The sequence below is a fragment of the Balearica regulorum genome, chromosome 5 (assembly GCF_011004875.1).
Source record: "Balearica regulorum gibbericeps isolate bBalReg1 chromosome 5, bBalReg1.pri, whole genome shotgun sequence".
NCBI classification, from domain to species: Eukaryota; Metazoa; Chordata; class Aves; order Gruiformes; family Gruidae; genus Balearica; species Balearica regulorum.
This window is the reverse complement of record NC_046188.1, coordinates 29,183,240-29,198,672: the sequence shown is the minus strand read 5'-3', so window position 1 is coordinate 29,198,672 and position 15,433 is coordinate 29,183,240. Positions and strand designations below refer to the sequence as shown.

Genomic DNA, 15,433 nt, shown 5'->3' with positions numbered 1-15,433 from the left:
TTGCTTAGTATGGACAATGATCGTTTAAGTTGTGGAAACCAGCCACATCTCAAAGGAGATTTAGCATCTAGTCCTGTATTCCTCACAGGGCCATAAAGCTCACGGGGAACTCAGTGAAGTTTTTACCCTCAAAACTAGTCAGGGTCCTTTTTTTCCTTTGCTGTTTCCTCATTTCCCAGTTTCTTTTCTCCATACCCATTCCCTAACAGAGGATAGATGTGCTATCACTTATGATCCTGTACTCGCCTACCATCAGGACCTTTCTTAGCCATTGGATGTGTTCTGTTTCAAACTTTATTAGAATTGCTGCAACAATACCACTGTGCAAATTCTTTGGGATTGTCACTGAACCTTGAAAGTTTATAAGTGTTGCTGACCTCACATGAAAGCAAGCCGACAGGTCAGGTCAGATTATTTATTCCATTGCTTAAAATAAATTAACTTTAAATGTAAAAATGTAGCAGCAAGTTTGAGCTTCATACGCAGTATGGTTTATGTACCACTCACTCACTAGACCGTAACAGCTCTTGGAGAGTTGTTCCGGTCTATTGGATGAATGTGGATACATTTGCAAGTGTTTAGATAATGGATTGAAGCCCAGTAGACTGTAACATTTCCAAAGGCTTTTTCAGAGTTAAAGTTTCCTACCATGATTAGTTCTGTTAATAGCAAATCTTTATTATGTTGTTTTCAAACAGGCAAAAAAGCTCTATGTATTTCATAGATCACTGACCTACCAAAATTTGTTGTAAAATCTGTCTTTCGGTATTATAGGAGTAACAAAAATCTTACTCATAGCTTCATCCTGGCAACACTATTTATAGCTCTATCCTGGCACCTAACTCATTCTATATTTTACCAGATATATAAAGAATTCTGTGGGATAAAGTTTACATGGGAAGTAGATTGCATATTTTGGGAATTAATAACCTGATAAGACATGTTTCTAGCTAGAAGAAGAAGAAGAAATAGAAGGAGATGCAGAAGAAGAAGAAAGGAAGCTTTGAGAGGCGTTAAATAAAGTAATACTTCTTAGTCCAATAACGAGTAGTTCAGATGACTTTGGTTTCGCAAGGATAATAAAACATTCAAAAATGCCTCTGTGTAATCGTAGGGAAAGCCTATCAATGAGTTTGTCCTGCATAAGTACAGCCAGTACATGGGCCTAGTCTGTATTAAAAAAAGCGAACAGGGTAAGCTCATTATTTGTAACACTACAGGATGACTTTTCAAAGCATGGCTTATTTCTCTGCAGATGCACTCTTTCATGTGCCCAAAATATAGTATGCACGTAGTAGTGTTTGCACTTGTAAAACCAGCAAATGGAGCATTAACAATCACAGACAAATGCAGTTTGCACATTAAAGTTGTGTTGTTTGTATATGTACGGTAGTTATGTGAAACTATAACTTATTTTGCCAGTAATTGCATGCACAGTTTTGCTTCTCCATTGGTAAAACAGCATTAAGCTCCTTTAGAGAATTCTGGCTTACTTTTGCCTGTGGTTAGTGTTAAGCCTGGTGTATTTTGGGGAACAACACAAGCACATTTCAAAGGCAGGTGTAACCGCATACGCTAGACTGAATATTGGCATGTGCAACCAAAGCCGTAAGCAAAAGGCCACACAGGATGCTAGAAATGATAAAATAATAGTCAGGAACTTAATCTGAGTCTTTTCATAGTATTCCTACTTATTTAAATGGGACCAGGATCTGGTGGCTTAAGTTTCTCAAAGATAGGGGACTTGTGCTACTTGGGACACACCCGGCATCCATCAGCTGCTCCAGAAAGACTTGGGTCTTATGGAGGTCCTGTGTGAAACTGCCATTCCTGTACACACCTCAGACACTGTGGGGCAGCTCACAAGAACGCTGTAGACCGATGTGTGGGCAACTGAATTACGCTTCGGTCACTTAGACTTCATCCCTGAAATGAAGGAACTGTTCTTAATGCATTTCCACTAGTTTGTCCCATTCAATTTTATATGGTTAAGTATTGGGGCTTTCACTACTTCCTTTGGAGGAGATTTTCAACAAATCGAAAAGTCAGTATTAACTATGCAAATTAAAAACATTAACTACATTGTCTTGTGGCCAAACAGTTCAAGTCAACAGATTGCTGTATAATGTCCAAGTTCTTGTAAATCCACAGTGTGTAAGGTGGATCTAATATTAGACATGTTCTCCCACTTTTTTGGCTGTTGTATCTAAATTCACTGCCACTTCACTGACTTGACTTTTTCCTGAACGCATATACTTTTATCACATTAAAAAGATATACTCTATATATCTGAGTTTGTCACTTGTTCTCCCAGTTTCAAACATCTATGCTTAACAGTATGCACCATCACATGTGGACTATAGTATAGTAATTACAGGTTTTGATCATATCCCTATCATATCCCTATATGTAAATATAGATATAATATAGATTTTTTTAATATTATGAAAAATATGAAATAAATATATATGTAAGGCTTCAATGTCAAATTAGTTTTTTAAAAATCAGGATTTTATACAATGAAAACCTAACTGAAACAATCTGAGATGCCAGGCCATCTCATCAATTGTTGGATCTGGAAAATTTGGAGGGATGAGAGAGAAAAAAAGCCCAACAAACATTAAAAGAATCAGCTTTCAATAGAAGTCTGATAGGGTTTAAAGTTTTTATGCCTTTGAGTTTCTAATAGGCTTATAGGTCGTGAAAGTGAATTGTCTTCATCTTGGAGGTAGAATGACAAGAAAGAACAGTTTATTATCTTGTCTGAAAACATTACCTAGCAATAAATTCTTTAGAGGAAGTCATCCTTCTTTCCATTTCTTTTGGAAGAACTGCCCTGAGCCTTCCCCTTTTCAGTGAGGCCTTGGCCAGAACCCAGCATTATTCCCCCTGTGTAAAAGACAGAAGGGAACTAAGTCACCATAAGCCTGGGGTCCAATTCGTAACTTCTTCAGCTTTTCAGTAAACAGCAAACCAGACATTTTAAAAGTCTTACCAAGTTAGATACAAGTACCATGAAATTCAGATCTAAATCTGGTTATTCAGGAATTCAAGTTCCTGTTTATAACTGGGACAGCTTACAGCAGATATATTATTCCTACAGCTCCTTTTCAAAATCATATTGCCTTGGAAGAATGAACTAGCCTCTTCTTTGCTACCCACAATGTTAACTAAATAGTTCAGATAGTCCTTGCTTTTGCAAGATGCTGAGCACACCAGCGAGACCAAGAGAGCACCTATAGAAATTGCAAGCTCTGTGCTCATCGGTTGATGTCCAGGCAGGCTGCCTGTGCAGATAAATATGCCTAAGTAAGTGGTTCATCCAAATAGTCCAAGAATCTTCAGTACCTTCCTAGACCAAGCTTTAGCTTCTAGTACTTGCCCATGTTTGGCCTGCAATCAGACTGAACCCACTTCACTTAAAACCATCCATCTGCACAAGTGTGAAGTATAATTTCATAGTAACTTGCACTTACTGGAAATAAATTGTCTTAACTTGAAGCTTTTGAATTGTGTTTGCTGGGCTAGTAGTTAGAAAAATCTTTTAGCTTATAAAATGATCAAATTGGATCTGTTAGCTACTGAGAGAGAATTACCTTGACAACAGTGATTTTTTGAGAGTCAGTTTTCTGATTAAAAACACACTTTAAGAGGCAATAATGTGAAAAAAACCAGGACAGTTAACTACTCAAGGTTAAATTTTCCTGGAATGTCTTTTAATGCCTGGTTGCAGACAATAAACTACACAGAAGAAATAGAAACATTTACAAAGATGCTTCTAGTCCAACTGAAAATGATAGATTTATATTACCTAATTATTCATCTGAACATAATGATTCTCAGTTGCCTATGTAAAGGATTATAAGACGTTAAGAAAATGTGAGAAGACGTTTGCAAGTGTAGAAGATAACATAAGAGAGCTCCCTTTTTCTTACTATTTTCTATGTTCTCTTATTTTGATTCTCTTTTAAGAGCTGTATAGTTGGTGTTTCAGAATGTGTCTTAAAAGCTGTGTAGATGCTTGTCTTCCTGGAAGAGAAATGAAAGCCAGGTGAAAACTTCCTGAAATGCTACCAAATCCAGAATTTCCAGCATGTTAAACCTTAAGCTTTTTTTCCCACCAAGCCCCTCAAATTCCTTGTTGGTGTTTGGTTTTCCCTCTGTAGTTTCTGGTCCTCCTAAGAATGAGAAGCCTATCTTTTATCTGCTTGGCATGTGAAAGTGCATTTTTCTCCTGTCTATTATTTTCAATGCATGTTGGTGAATATTTATTCAGGCTGCTTTGGTAGCATTTCATTATTTAAGGCATAAATCATATCTGGAACTTCTTTTTTTCCTGGGGGAAAATGTGCTTGTGAATCAGTCATAGGGATAGTACTTGTGCTATTGCTGTGTAATAGCAATTATGTGCATTGTTTTACATTGTTTTGCTCTGTAGCATGAAGGTAGTCAGGCTGCACACAGATGCAGAGTACATCTGCAGATCACTGCAGGATCAGAGCCATGGACCTCAGTCCTCCGGTTCCTTGCACATTTATCAGTACACATTCCCCTAACATCAGAAGAACTGCTCTGGCAAGTAAAGTTAAACAGTGCATGACTGCTTTGTGGGGTCGGGGCCCAAGATTATTCCCAAGGCAAAGCCCGTTGACGGCTCAGAACTCCAAAGCTTGTTCACAAAGGAATGCTTAGGAGGAGATACCTAAATAGTTTTGGGAACTGGCCACTAGTTCATACTACCTCCCCTTTTGCCTCTGTGGCTCTTAGTTAACGTTTTAACGTTTGGGACACTTTCATACAGGTGTGGTGGGTTGCAGCTTCATGCCCTTTGAAACGGACAGTGCGTTCCTTGTGTCCAGAAATCTCATCCTGCATTAGCAGCTTTGTGAGTGGAAACAGAAGAGGTTTTTTTCCTTTAGTAGTATCTGCCAAAGATATTTAAGGACACACAAAGGCAAACGCTTTCCCAACAGAGTACACAGTTATCTGTTTTGCAAAGACAATCCAGACTGACTTTTTATACTTCTGAGCCTGAAAGTGTATAGTGCTTTCATTCACACGCAGTGAGCATTGACTTTTATCATATTATTAGCATTCTAAACTCACAGTTTCAGAGGTTTATAACTCAACAGTAGGTTTAGACTCAGTAAATTCAGCCCAGGAGCACTATTTTTCAGTGTAAAAGACATCTTTAGTTACTACGGTATCAAGCAAAGTGGACCTTGCTTATTTCAGGCTTTTTTAAAGGTCTTAGATTACAAATTTAAAAAAAAAAAAAAAAAAAAAAAAAAAAACCTCTTGAAAAAATGAATTGCTACAGAGTTTCATTCTGATGTTCCTCAGATTGCTAGCTTCCTTTGACATAATTGGAAAAAAATTGAAAAGGCTGAATGATAGGCATTTAAAATCAACTCCTGAGAACTGATAATGGACCATATTCCATATATTCCTGTGCAAATCTCACTGACATCGATGGATGCGTTCTGTACACATCCTATTTTTAAAATCCTGTATGCATAATCACCGTTAGCATTGTTACAGTATCTGCCGTGGGTGGGTACAACTCTGAATGCAGGTTTGTACTATCAGCCGTAGTGGTTCTCTCCTGAGAGAAATTCAGAAAGCTGTTCATAAGCTGTTCTGCACTTTTAGGTAACTAATCCCATCTCACACATACACTCTCAGGTACTTTTTGTTAAAGAAAATCAAACACCTCAGAATACATATTTATATGACAGACACTGTTCCAGTCTGTTGGATAAATTATATGCATTTTATAACATTCACTTACAGATATGTATGGGTTTGTACATATTATAGTAACAGCAAAATAATGTTAAGTTTATGATATAAGGTGACATGAGCCCAGAAAATGTCAATGCCAAGTACACTGTACTAGATGTCAGATGTTTTCCTTTCTTTCATAAAACTGTGTACAAAAGAGAAATTTTATTGAATTTTTAATTTCAATTGCTTGGGAATGGTACGTATCTATTACAGCCTGATCATTTTTTGAGCGTGAGATATTGTGTGTTTAATTAACATTACTTCTGTGTGTTTAGGTAATTACCATTAGAACACATGAGGACATATTGTACTTATTGCCTGTGCTAGAGCATAATGTGCTGGACTACAACAACTACACTTGTTAAGCTGATTTTAGCATTTCTTCACACAGCAGGAAGCACCCATGCTGTGGTTTCTTAATGTACTCTTTAACTACTGCACTGTAGAGTACTGTACAATAAAAATAATAATTAATTATGATCCTCATCTTACCAGTACTGCTGCTATCCTGGTGACCCTGGTTGCTGTTTCAGAGTTCCACTATCCTGTACCCTGAAACACGTATCTTTCCTTTCAGAGTTTTATTTCTTAGATGATATTGCTGAACATAGCCGAATTTTTTGAGGACAGGTTTGTTGCATGGATTGTGATGGCTTCACATTTGTTCAGGTCTCCAAGGACCAGCACCAATAAACGTGAAAGAGACAACAGCAGAATGTCATACTTTCCCATTTCCACCAGGATCAAAAAAAAAATACTCTAAATTAAGTCTAACCTTAAATGTATAATCTGTCCTTGGGAGCAAAAAAAAAAAAAAAGAAAAGGATATAGCATCTTCAAGCTCTTGGCATCCCTTACGAGAAAAAATTGGTTCTAAGGGTCTATGATCTTGTGTTTTAGTAAAATAGAACTGCACGGCTGACTGACAGTTCTGATCTAAAGCATTTACGTTTAAGTTTTGATCTCTCTGCTTTTGATTAAAACTAATGAGCTCATTTAATTCAAAATGGGAATCTCTGATAAGAGAAATAAGGTTGATGTGATTGGATTAGAGGGGCAAATTAAACTCTTAGAGCAGAAGTTTGTGCTTATATAGTGTATTAAAAAGCTGTTGGCGTATTATGGCGTGTTAGATGATGAGAAAAATTTCATAGTAATTCATATTTAATCAGAAGAAATGAAAGTACTAAATATAACATGGCTCTGCTTTTCCCTCGAGTGATAAAGAGCTGTACATTTAAAATGACATCGAATTCATGCTCACTAAAACAAAAAAATCTTGAGAGACACTAAAGAAAGGGGCATTGTTGTCACTTATTTCATCACAATAGAACTGAAATGTCACAAAAATGAGTCAACGTGACCACATTAAATCAGGGACAATTCGATATAATCCTTAGCTCACAAATAAGTTTTTGTGTTTCTGTTGACTGCATAACAACTGCTTTTTGAATACTTGAATACTTTCTAGTAGTAGTGTGGTCCGTTCTCTAAAACAATTGCAGAATCATTTCAAAATAACTTTTTTTACTTGGTGTTAATTACTCATTGAAACTGAAAGTTAGTTAATCTCCAGTAAGGCTTGCTTATTGTAAGCTGCTCCAGAATTTTCCCAGGAACAATATTTTGGGGAGAGCTTGGTTATCAGGGCTAAAAATAGAGATAATAATGATTGTATAAAGAATATACAGTGCTGACTAGGGTTGTACCCAGTATTTTATCATGGTTTATACTAAGAGCATTTATTTACTATTTTAAGTGGTTGCAGTTGAGAGAGTGAGCAGCACAGGTGAGAGTTACAGTTTCAAGCAGGAAATATGTCTTCAATGGGACTACAAAGACATTTCATTAGTGACTAATTAGTCAGCAATAATTAACAATGATGATGATGACAATAATAATAATATGTGTCATTTACTTGAGCATTTTTTGCCTTCAGGCTGCTCAGTGCTTTATTGATAATAATTAACCCTCAGTAATGGGGAAACCAAGGCACTCAAAACCAGCAGTGACTCACCCTAGGTATCACTGCAAGCAAGGAGTGGAGACTAGGGAATAAAAGCCTGCAGAATTTGCAGCCTGTTTGAGCAGGCAGAATTGCTACTTCAGTGAGGCTTTGCCTTTCACAAAATACTCCCCAGTTTTTGAAACAATGTCATACCCTAACAAAATAATTCCAGGCATAACCAAATTGTGCAAGAAAGAGTTAATGAGGTAAATCCCTTTTAAAAATTCTAAGGGGAAAAATAACTTGAAAATGAGACTTACTGAGTATACATATATTTTTCAAATTTTTTTTTTGCTAAGTAAACATTTTCTAAACGAGGTAAATTGATTACAACACTCTTAGCATCCATCAGTCATTTATTTTTAGTGAGTTCAAGGATTGCACCTGAAAAATAGCTTAGAGGGGATGTATAAAATCTAAATTATGTGTATATGTATTTTTTCTGTTCCCTAGTGGAATCAACAAGCCCCAGTTTACTAACCACTGACAACAGTCTAGAGCGCTCTTTTTTCATCCGAATGAAATCTACACTGACCAAGCGAGGAGTGCACATCAAATCATCAGGATACAAGGTAAGGGTTGCACTGTAGCATGAAATATTGACATCTTTAAATTATGTTCATTCATGTTCCAGGGACACATTAATAGACAGAGGAAGGAGCTATTTCACATTTGCATATGTCTCATTCCTTTTGTTAAAGAATCATTAATGCCGTATTTCCAGGCCGAGGTTTGGCTTTGGAACTACTCCTCCATTAAATTGATCATAATTACAATAAACATTGATGCTAACAGCATGATAGCCTTCAAAAGAGCAACAGTTCTAGAGTAAAGGTATATTTTACCGAAGAAGGTGAGTCAGAGTAACATCACTTTTTCCATAGTGGAAAATTACTGCTCATTTTGTTAGGCTGTTACTCATCTTTGGGTTATGCTTTTCCCAAAGAGGTAGGATTTCTTCCTGCAGACAGTATGCTAGAGCTATTTAATTTCACTGCTGTTCTGGCTGAAGGAAACAAGAAGCGACGACGAGTACTTTTCCACCATTTTTCTTTCATTGTCTGTCTGAGGGGCATCTGCTGCTGGGGATCATATTTACTGGATTTCAGACTCTTTTAAGATATGAAAGTCTCTTGTTCCTTATCAGCAGTAATCTCATTTTTCTTCAGTCATATATCGCTCATACTGCCTGTAGCTATCACTGGCTTTGCAGTATACTAAAACTAGAAGGAATAGCACATTTTTAACATTGTCAACTTGTGGAATGAAATATGTCATCCATTAAGTATTATACAAGATAAAAAAGTGGTGCAAGAAAGTAAGTCTGAGAATGTGTGTGTATTTAAAGAAGTTGCTTGTCAATGTTCATTTAAAAACTTTCACAAGCATTTTTTTTTCAGTTTTTAGAGGAAGATTTAGAGGAGCTTTGCAGTAAAATTCCCCAACTCACTTTTCCCAAAAATTACTCTGTCAACATAACATTGAGGTACTCTACCTGAGCAGCAGAAATCTGGTAGAAATGTCTTCTTTGCAAGCAAATGACTGAAAGTCCTTCTGTTGGATGGTTTCTGGGTCAAAATGATTAAAGTAGTTGCTAATAGAAGTTTAGGTCCAATAGAGAATTCGTCTGTGGATTTTGTAGTCTGACATTTTTTGCCAGATCTAGGTAAGAACAAAAGGAAGACATGAGTGACTTTGTCATTCTCTCTTCTTGGACTCCTGACACTGTAATGTTAGCAGCACCAGAATAGGACAGATCTAAAATGGGCGAGCTTCACAAGGTGGGTTTCTTACTCATTACAATACAGTTTTTGAAATTCACAGTACAGCCTTTACTCAAAAGAAAGACACAGTAGTGTCTGTCATATAAATACAATTTCATTTCTCTTAAACCTGCTAATGACTCATGGAAACACTGGAAACCATCACTGAGATGTCACAGGTAGAGCAGAATGAATTTTGAAAGATAACTAATCATTTTTAGCCAGCTTTTCCTAGACACAAAGAATGGATAGAGTATGATAGTCAGCAAAACTGTCTGTACATAAAACATTCTGTTTCCAAATTTTTCCATGAGGAATCAGCAAGTCAGCATGAGTAAAATTGCATAAACAGTGTGCAGGTCCTAGGCAGGTGTAAATATAGAGGTGTAGTTCTCTGCTTTCTGATGTTTTCAAGGATTTTGTAAGTGATAGTGCTTGGCTGAACTCAGCTGTGTCCAGCAATATGAATTGTACTTTGACAGTTTTTCAGAAGCATAGTTATTGGCACTCTGTGCTCTATGGAAGGAGAACTATCCGCAGTGAGCCCCAGAAAAATTGTGTATTCATTTTAGAAGATTTGGTTCACGTGAATGTCTTTTTAACCGAGTGTTAAGAACTTCTTTGTTTAAACGTCATTCTCAGTTGGTGTATTAGACAAGCATAGTAAAACTCACCTGCTGAAGGGAATGCCACTCACACTTTTAGGAATGTTACCAATTTATTCATTGATTTCTAAAAGTCCAGTGCCAGAACAAAGTTAAGGCTTCTTGAATTTGTTCAGGTATATATTTTATTAAAATTAAGAAAGATCCATGAGCCTTATGGATGTACAGCTATAAGAAATCATCAAAGGGAAGAATAGTTACATAATATTGACAAAGCTCATTTCCTGCGGGAAATCCTGGTGGAGCAGGCTGACTCAGGAGCCGCTGTCTCACACCTTCAGAATACAACAGAGCACTGGATTTTCCCTCTGCAAAAAGCAAGGGCTCCTGGCTAACAGCTTCCCTTGAGCTCTTGTGGGTGGGTAACCCTCCTGAATCAGCAGACAAGCATTCATCAGCAGTGTGCTGGGAACTCTGTATCTTATGTGAGTCAGGTTTTAGCTCTGTCAAAGGTATTCAGTTCCCTGTGGATTCAACCTTCCAGCAGTGACAAAATTTTTCATCTTTGTAAAGTGGTTGCATCTTGTTCCAAACTCTTGCTGAGCTCAGAACCACATCTCCAGTTTTTCCTTGCTTTGAGGACTGCTGATGAATGTTTTCTTTAGGTAGCAAATAACTGAGGAGGTCCACAAGATGCTTAGCCAATTTTCAGAATGAGTGATCCCTGCCTCAGGAAAATCACATAAAATTGAAAACAGTCAAAGAATGAGATTGATTAATCATTCGGGTTGATCTAGTCAGGACTAATTTTCTATCAAAAGAAATGTTGGAACAAAAATCACACTGATAAACTTACACATATGTATACCTCAAAGAGATCCTGTTCCAGACCATTCTGACATGAGATGAACCCTGTTTATAGTCCCTTCCTGGACTGATTTAATTAGCCCTGAATTATATGTAAAGATGGAAGTAATGGCCTTTTTTCCATGAATTATATTACCTTAAAAGTCTGAAATGGGAAAGTGGTTACATGATTAATCCTCCCTCTCTCCTTCCCTTTCATTGTTCCCCAGCACCCTCCTTGAATTGGATTTCCCCATTCTTAATATTCTTAGGCTCAGAGCTTCTAGGAAAAGAGTTTACATACAGTGCTAGACAGCTATTCAGTTTTCAGTGAGTAAGTCTACAATCTTAAAAATAAAGTAAAATAAAATGTAGTCAGCTGATAAAATGTATTGAAAACAAAGAAAAAGAAAAAATTATAATTCCATTCACTGCAAAACTCAGAATGTATTACCATTACAGCTTTTGTCTAAGATACATGATGCAGAGTCTCTGTTTTGCTCTGCTGAAAATGTAGCACATCTTCCTTTTTTCAATTTTTTTATCAGTAAAAGATTTTTTTTTTTTATTTAACTTGGATTGTTGTTGTCTCCATTTTATCTACTTTCCCATTTTTTTCCCTCCATTTGAGGGTCAGAATTCTGTCCACTTAATAGTTATCCTACCTTCAATGTTTCTATTGTCTGACTTAGGCATATATCAAAGCTAATTTTAATTGAAAACTCCTTTGTTGAACTCCAGTGATACATTTCCTACTCCCCTGTAGTATCCTATTATTGTTTTGTCACGTTTACTTTCATGTCAAATTGTGCTAGGATTTTCTTTGTTCAAACCTTTAGAGCCTGATACTGCTCTCTTGAACAAAGCATAAATAATGGGATGAAGAAGTAGTCAAAACATTGAACATCATCAGAGCCAGTAGTTGCCAGTAGTTTCCAGTTCAGCAGCTCATCAGATGTGTTAGTATATATCCATACCTATTCCTCTACTGTTTTATGGAGTAGCCTTCCCATGATAAGCTGTTACAGAGGTGGATAAGCAAACATGAGGAGATTCCCTTATACTTTTACTGTCACTGTGGCAATCTCTGAATTTGGTATAACCAACATCTGTTGCCTCTCAATCTCCCAAGAAGCTGGCAATGAACCTTCCTGATGATCCATCAGCTGAGTTAAGGGCATCTTAAAAATCCTTCAGGCTGTACCTTCCTACTTGGAGTGGTACTTTCTATCTGCTGTGCTACCTAGATGCCTGCTTTGGCCCATTCAGCGTCAACAAGAAACGTATCATTAAAACATTGAAGTCATTGAGGTCACAAGGCAACGAGTCTACTGCAGACTTTTCAGTAACTGGAAGTAAATATAGCAGCTATCATGCACTGAGCAAAACCTTACTTAAAACCTTAGACTTTTGAGCCTATATTATAGACAAAAGAAATATTTGCTAGATTACTCAGATACTTCTGCCTTGAAGTGAGGCCTTGGTGTCTTTGAAAAATGCCTTGGGATCATGGAAAAGCACGTACATAGTCTTCGGAGTTGAATGAAATGGGCTTTGTTTCAGCTACTTTCAGGAGTTCTGAAGTCCCTTAATATGGCACAGAAGTGTTAGCACTGGATACAGGGGTAAGCCCTGCATTGCTGCTTTACAGAGTCACAGCTTTTATCAATGCCAAGAGCAGGTATTTACACCTGTTTTTCTCTCTGCAAGAGAATTGTGAAAAGTAAGCAAGCTTAAAAAAACTGACCAAATTGCATTGAAGGGAGCAAAGTTATCATCTTCATTATTTATTAAATCACAGAGGATTGTTAAACCTAACAGCATATTCTGAAGTGCCAGTGGAGATACTGCATAAAAATAAGTAAATTGTGATATAAAAAATTGCTTTAGCAAGTTTAGTTTAGAAATTTTGATGGTTTGTTGCACATCTAATGTCTGCATTTCAGTAATGGAGGATTCAAGTTTGGTTATCTATGCCTCATACATCAGTTGCTGTATAACAAAATATTTTAAATAATATTTAAACCTCCATAAAGGTGTTTTCACAAATTAGTCTTCGTAGTCTACATGAAGTTATCTTTTTGTTTTGTGTAATGGTATCTTTCTACCAAGTTGTTTAAAATTAAACATTTTTCAAGACTGTGCTCTCAGATTTTGTATCTAAAATCATAAAGTTAGAATTCTTTGAATGCTGATTTTGAAGATGGAAGTTTAAATTTCTTTTTGAAACTTTGTCTGTCACAGTTCTATGATCAGCCTTTTTCACACTGTTCGCAATTTAAAATTAGTATTTTTTATTATTTCTCGTTTTAGAAGAACTTGAAGAGTTGGGCAAGATTTGTAAATCTCAGTTGTGCACTTGAACTAAGTGAAAGCAGAATTTAGGTTCATCAATCCAAGAGGGCAAGAGACCCAAAAACTCTGTTAGAGATACAAAATTATGCCATTTCACTTGCCTTGTGATACCGTTCTCTTGATTCAATCCAAAATTGAAATTATTGTTTCCCATCTAAGTGAAAGATTCACTTGGAATTCAGAAACAAGATGTCCCTATTCCAAAATCACTTTAAGAACCCAATATATCATGGGCTGGTTAAGAACAGCAGAAAACCACCTTCCATTTCAGGGGAATAGGAAGGAGGAAGAGAAGGCAGCTGGTTTTTTGCATAACAGTCTAATGACTAGTACATTTCTTGGATGTGGGCTATGTTTGAGTCAGATTTAATTCCCTCCTCAGCCTGAGGGAATTCATATATCCCACTTTCCAGCTTGGCCTAAATTCTTTTCTCCTCTTCTAATATTTTTCCCCCTTCAAATCTTTTCTGTCAACCATTTTACTCTGTCCCAAAAAGGTATCCTGACCTTTCTCTGTAGGAAGAAAGAAAACTGCAGAATTTAGTATTTCATCACATGGCTACTGCCACACCTCCTTAATTGAGTGAAGAAGGAATAAGAAACCAACATCAGGAAGCATTATGTGAAGAGTTTTCTAAATGTCAGCACATGCATTCCCCAGACTTTTCAGCACTAGGAAGACTTAAAGGTAATTTGTCAGAGAGAAAGAACTGATCGAGAATTCACCCATGTAAATCGATGACCTTTTAGTCAAAAGGAAGTCTCTTAGCTAGTAAAGATGCAGCATTACTTATAAAAGAACAAAATACTAATGGGCCAATCTGAGTCTTATGAAGTATCTACTTGTAGATATAAAGATACGGTTCAAGAAAAGATGGTCTGCAACAGGATTAAGAAGACTAGAGTTCATTTTATGCCTTGCTATAGAGCTATGAGATTCTATTAGGAGAGCTGTTTGGAAAAGCTTAAAGCTTGGTTCACACTCAGCATCTAAATACGTTAACCAATTTTTTAAAAGTGTTCAGGAGCTACTAACTCCACCTTCTCAAGAAACGTTTTCAGGACTGAGCATCTTTTAAATGGGATTTATGGCACTGTTCTACCATCTGGAGACTTGAATATATGTTAGGCATTCATTATTGCAGTAGCACTAATGAAACTAACCAGTTAGTATTATAGAAAAGGCCTTTTTAATAGCAGTCTCCTTAAAAGAAAGATTCAAGCTTTGGTCATTCCTCATGATGACTGTAGCTGTAGTATTCCTGACACCTGTATCAGGATGTGTTTCTCCTCAAATATTGTCTTAAGCGTTCATATGGCTTCAGAGTTGTGATTTTGTTGCAGTGTGTTCCACACCGTGTAAATGGGAAATCACAGGCTGGATTCTGAAAAGGAAGAAAACATAAAATTGAGCAAACACAGATTACTTTCTGGGATATCTTCTGTTTTCATAAATTCTGTTATCAAAGAATAAGTGATATAAGAAGGTAACATTATCACCAAATTAGCAGCAATTTCTTTGATTCTGATCTTTAGGCAGTATAATTCTGAAGCTACCTTTCTTAAAGTCAGTGGATATAACAGTGAAAGAAAACTATGAGATCAAGATTTATTCTGATACACAATAAAATACTCAAAATGGACAGAGATCAGCTCTAAGCCAAATCTGGTATTTTTTTCAAGAACAAAGTATTGTTGAGTCATAGAGATAAAAAAAAAAAAAAAAAAAGCTGTGGGTTATCGCCTGTCTCCACATTCACTCCACAAAGGAAAGGCCACCATGCGTGTTCCCTTGAATAGCTCAGGTTGTACAGCACATTTTACATGTCAGCTACACAAGTTGGGTCACATTGATAAATTTTTACAATCACATGTTCTTTGAAATTTAAAAAACAGTAGAGAAATTCTCTTTTACAAACAGCTGGAAATATTTAAAACACTACTTAAGTATTGTCATTGTTAATTACTTCTCTGTAATTTTTCCTTCATCATTAATTATTATATTCAATACGTGCTGAAATGTTAGCTGCCCACAATTCATAAGGATCAGGCTGTTTCTTTGTCCTGTT

General features: G+C 36.5%; 2 protein-coding genes across 6 annotated transcripts in view; one reads left to right on the top strand and one right to left on the bottom strand.

Moving 5' to 3' along the window:
- EGLN3 (egl-9 family hypoxia inducible factor 3) overlaps positions 1 to 15,433 on the bottom strand; it is a 207,736-nt gene that overhangs the window by 84,694 nt on the left and 107,609 nt on the right. The gene's annotated exons all lie outside the window — the stretch shown is intronic.
- Positions 1 to 15,433, top strand: part of NPAS3 (neuronal PAS domain protein 3) — a 628,549-nt gene that overhangs the window by 561,505 nt on the left and 51,611 nt on the right. For all 5 annotated transcript variants that reach the window (XM_075753987.1, XM_075753989.1, XM_075753986.1 and 2 more), the window contains one exon: positions 8,249 to 8,367. In XM_075753987.1, coding sequence (XP_075610102.1) covers positions 8,249 to 8,367 — 119 coding nt within the window. The remainder of the gene's footprint in view (positions 1 to 8,248; positions 8,368 to 15,433) is intronic.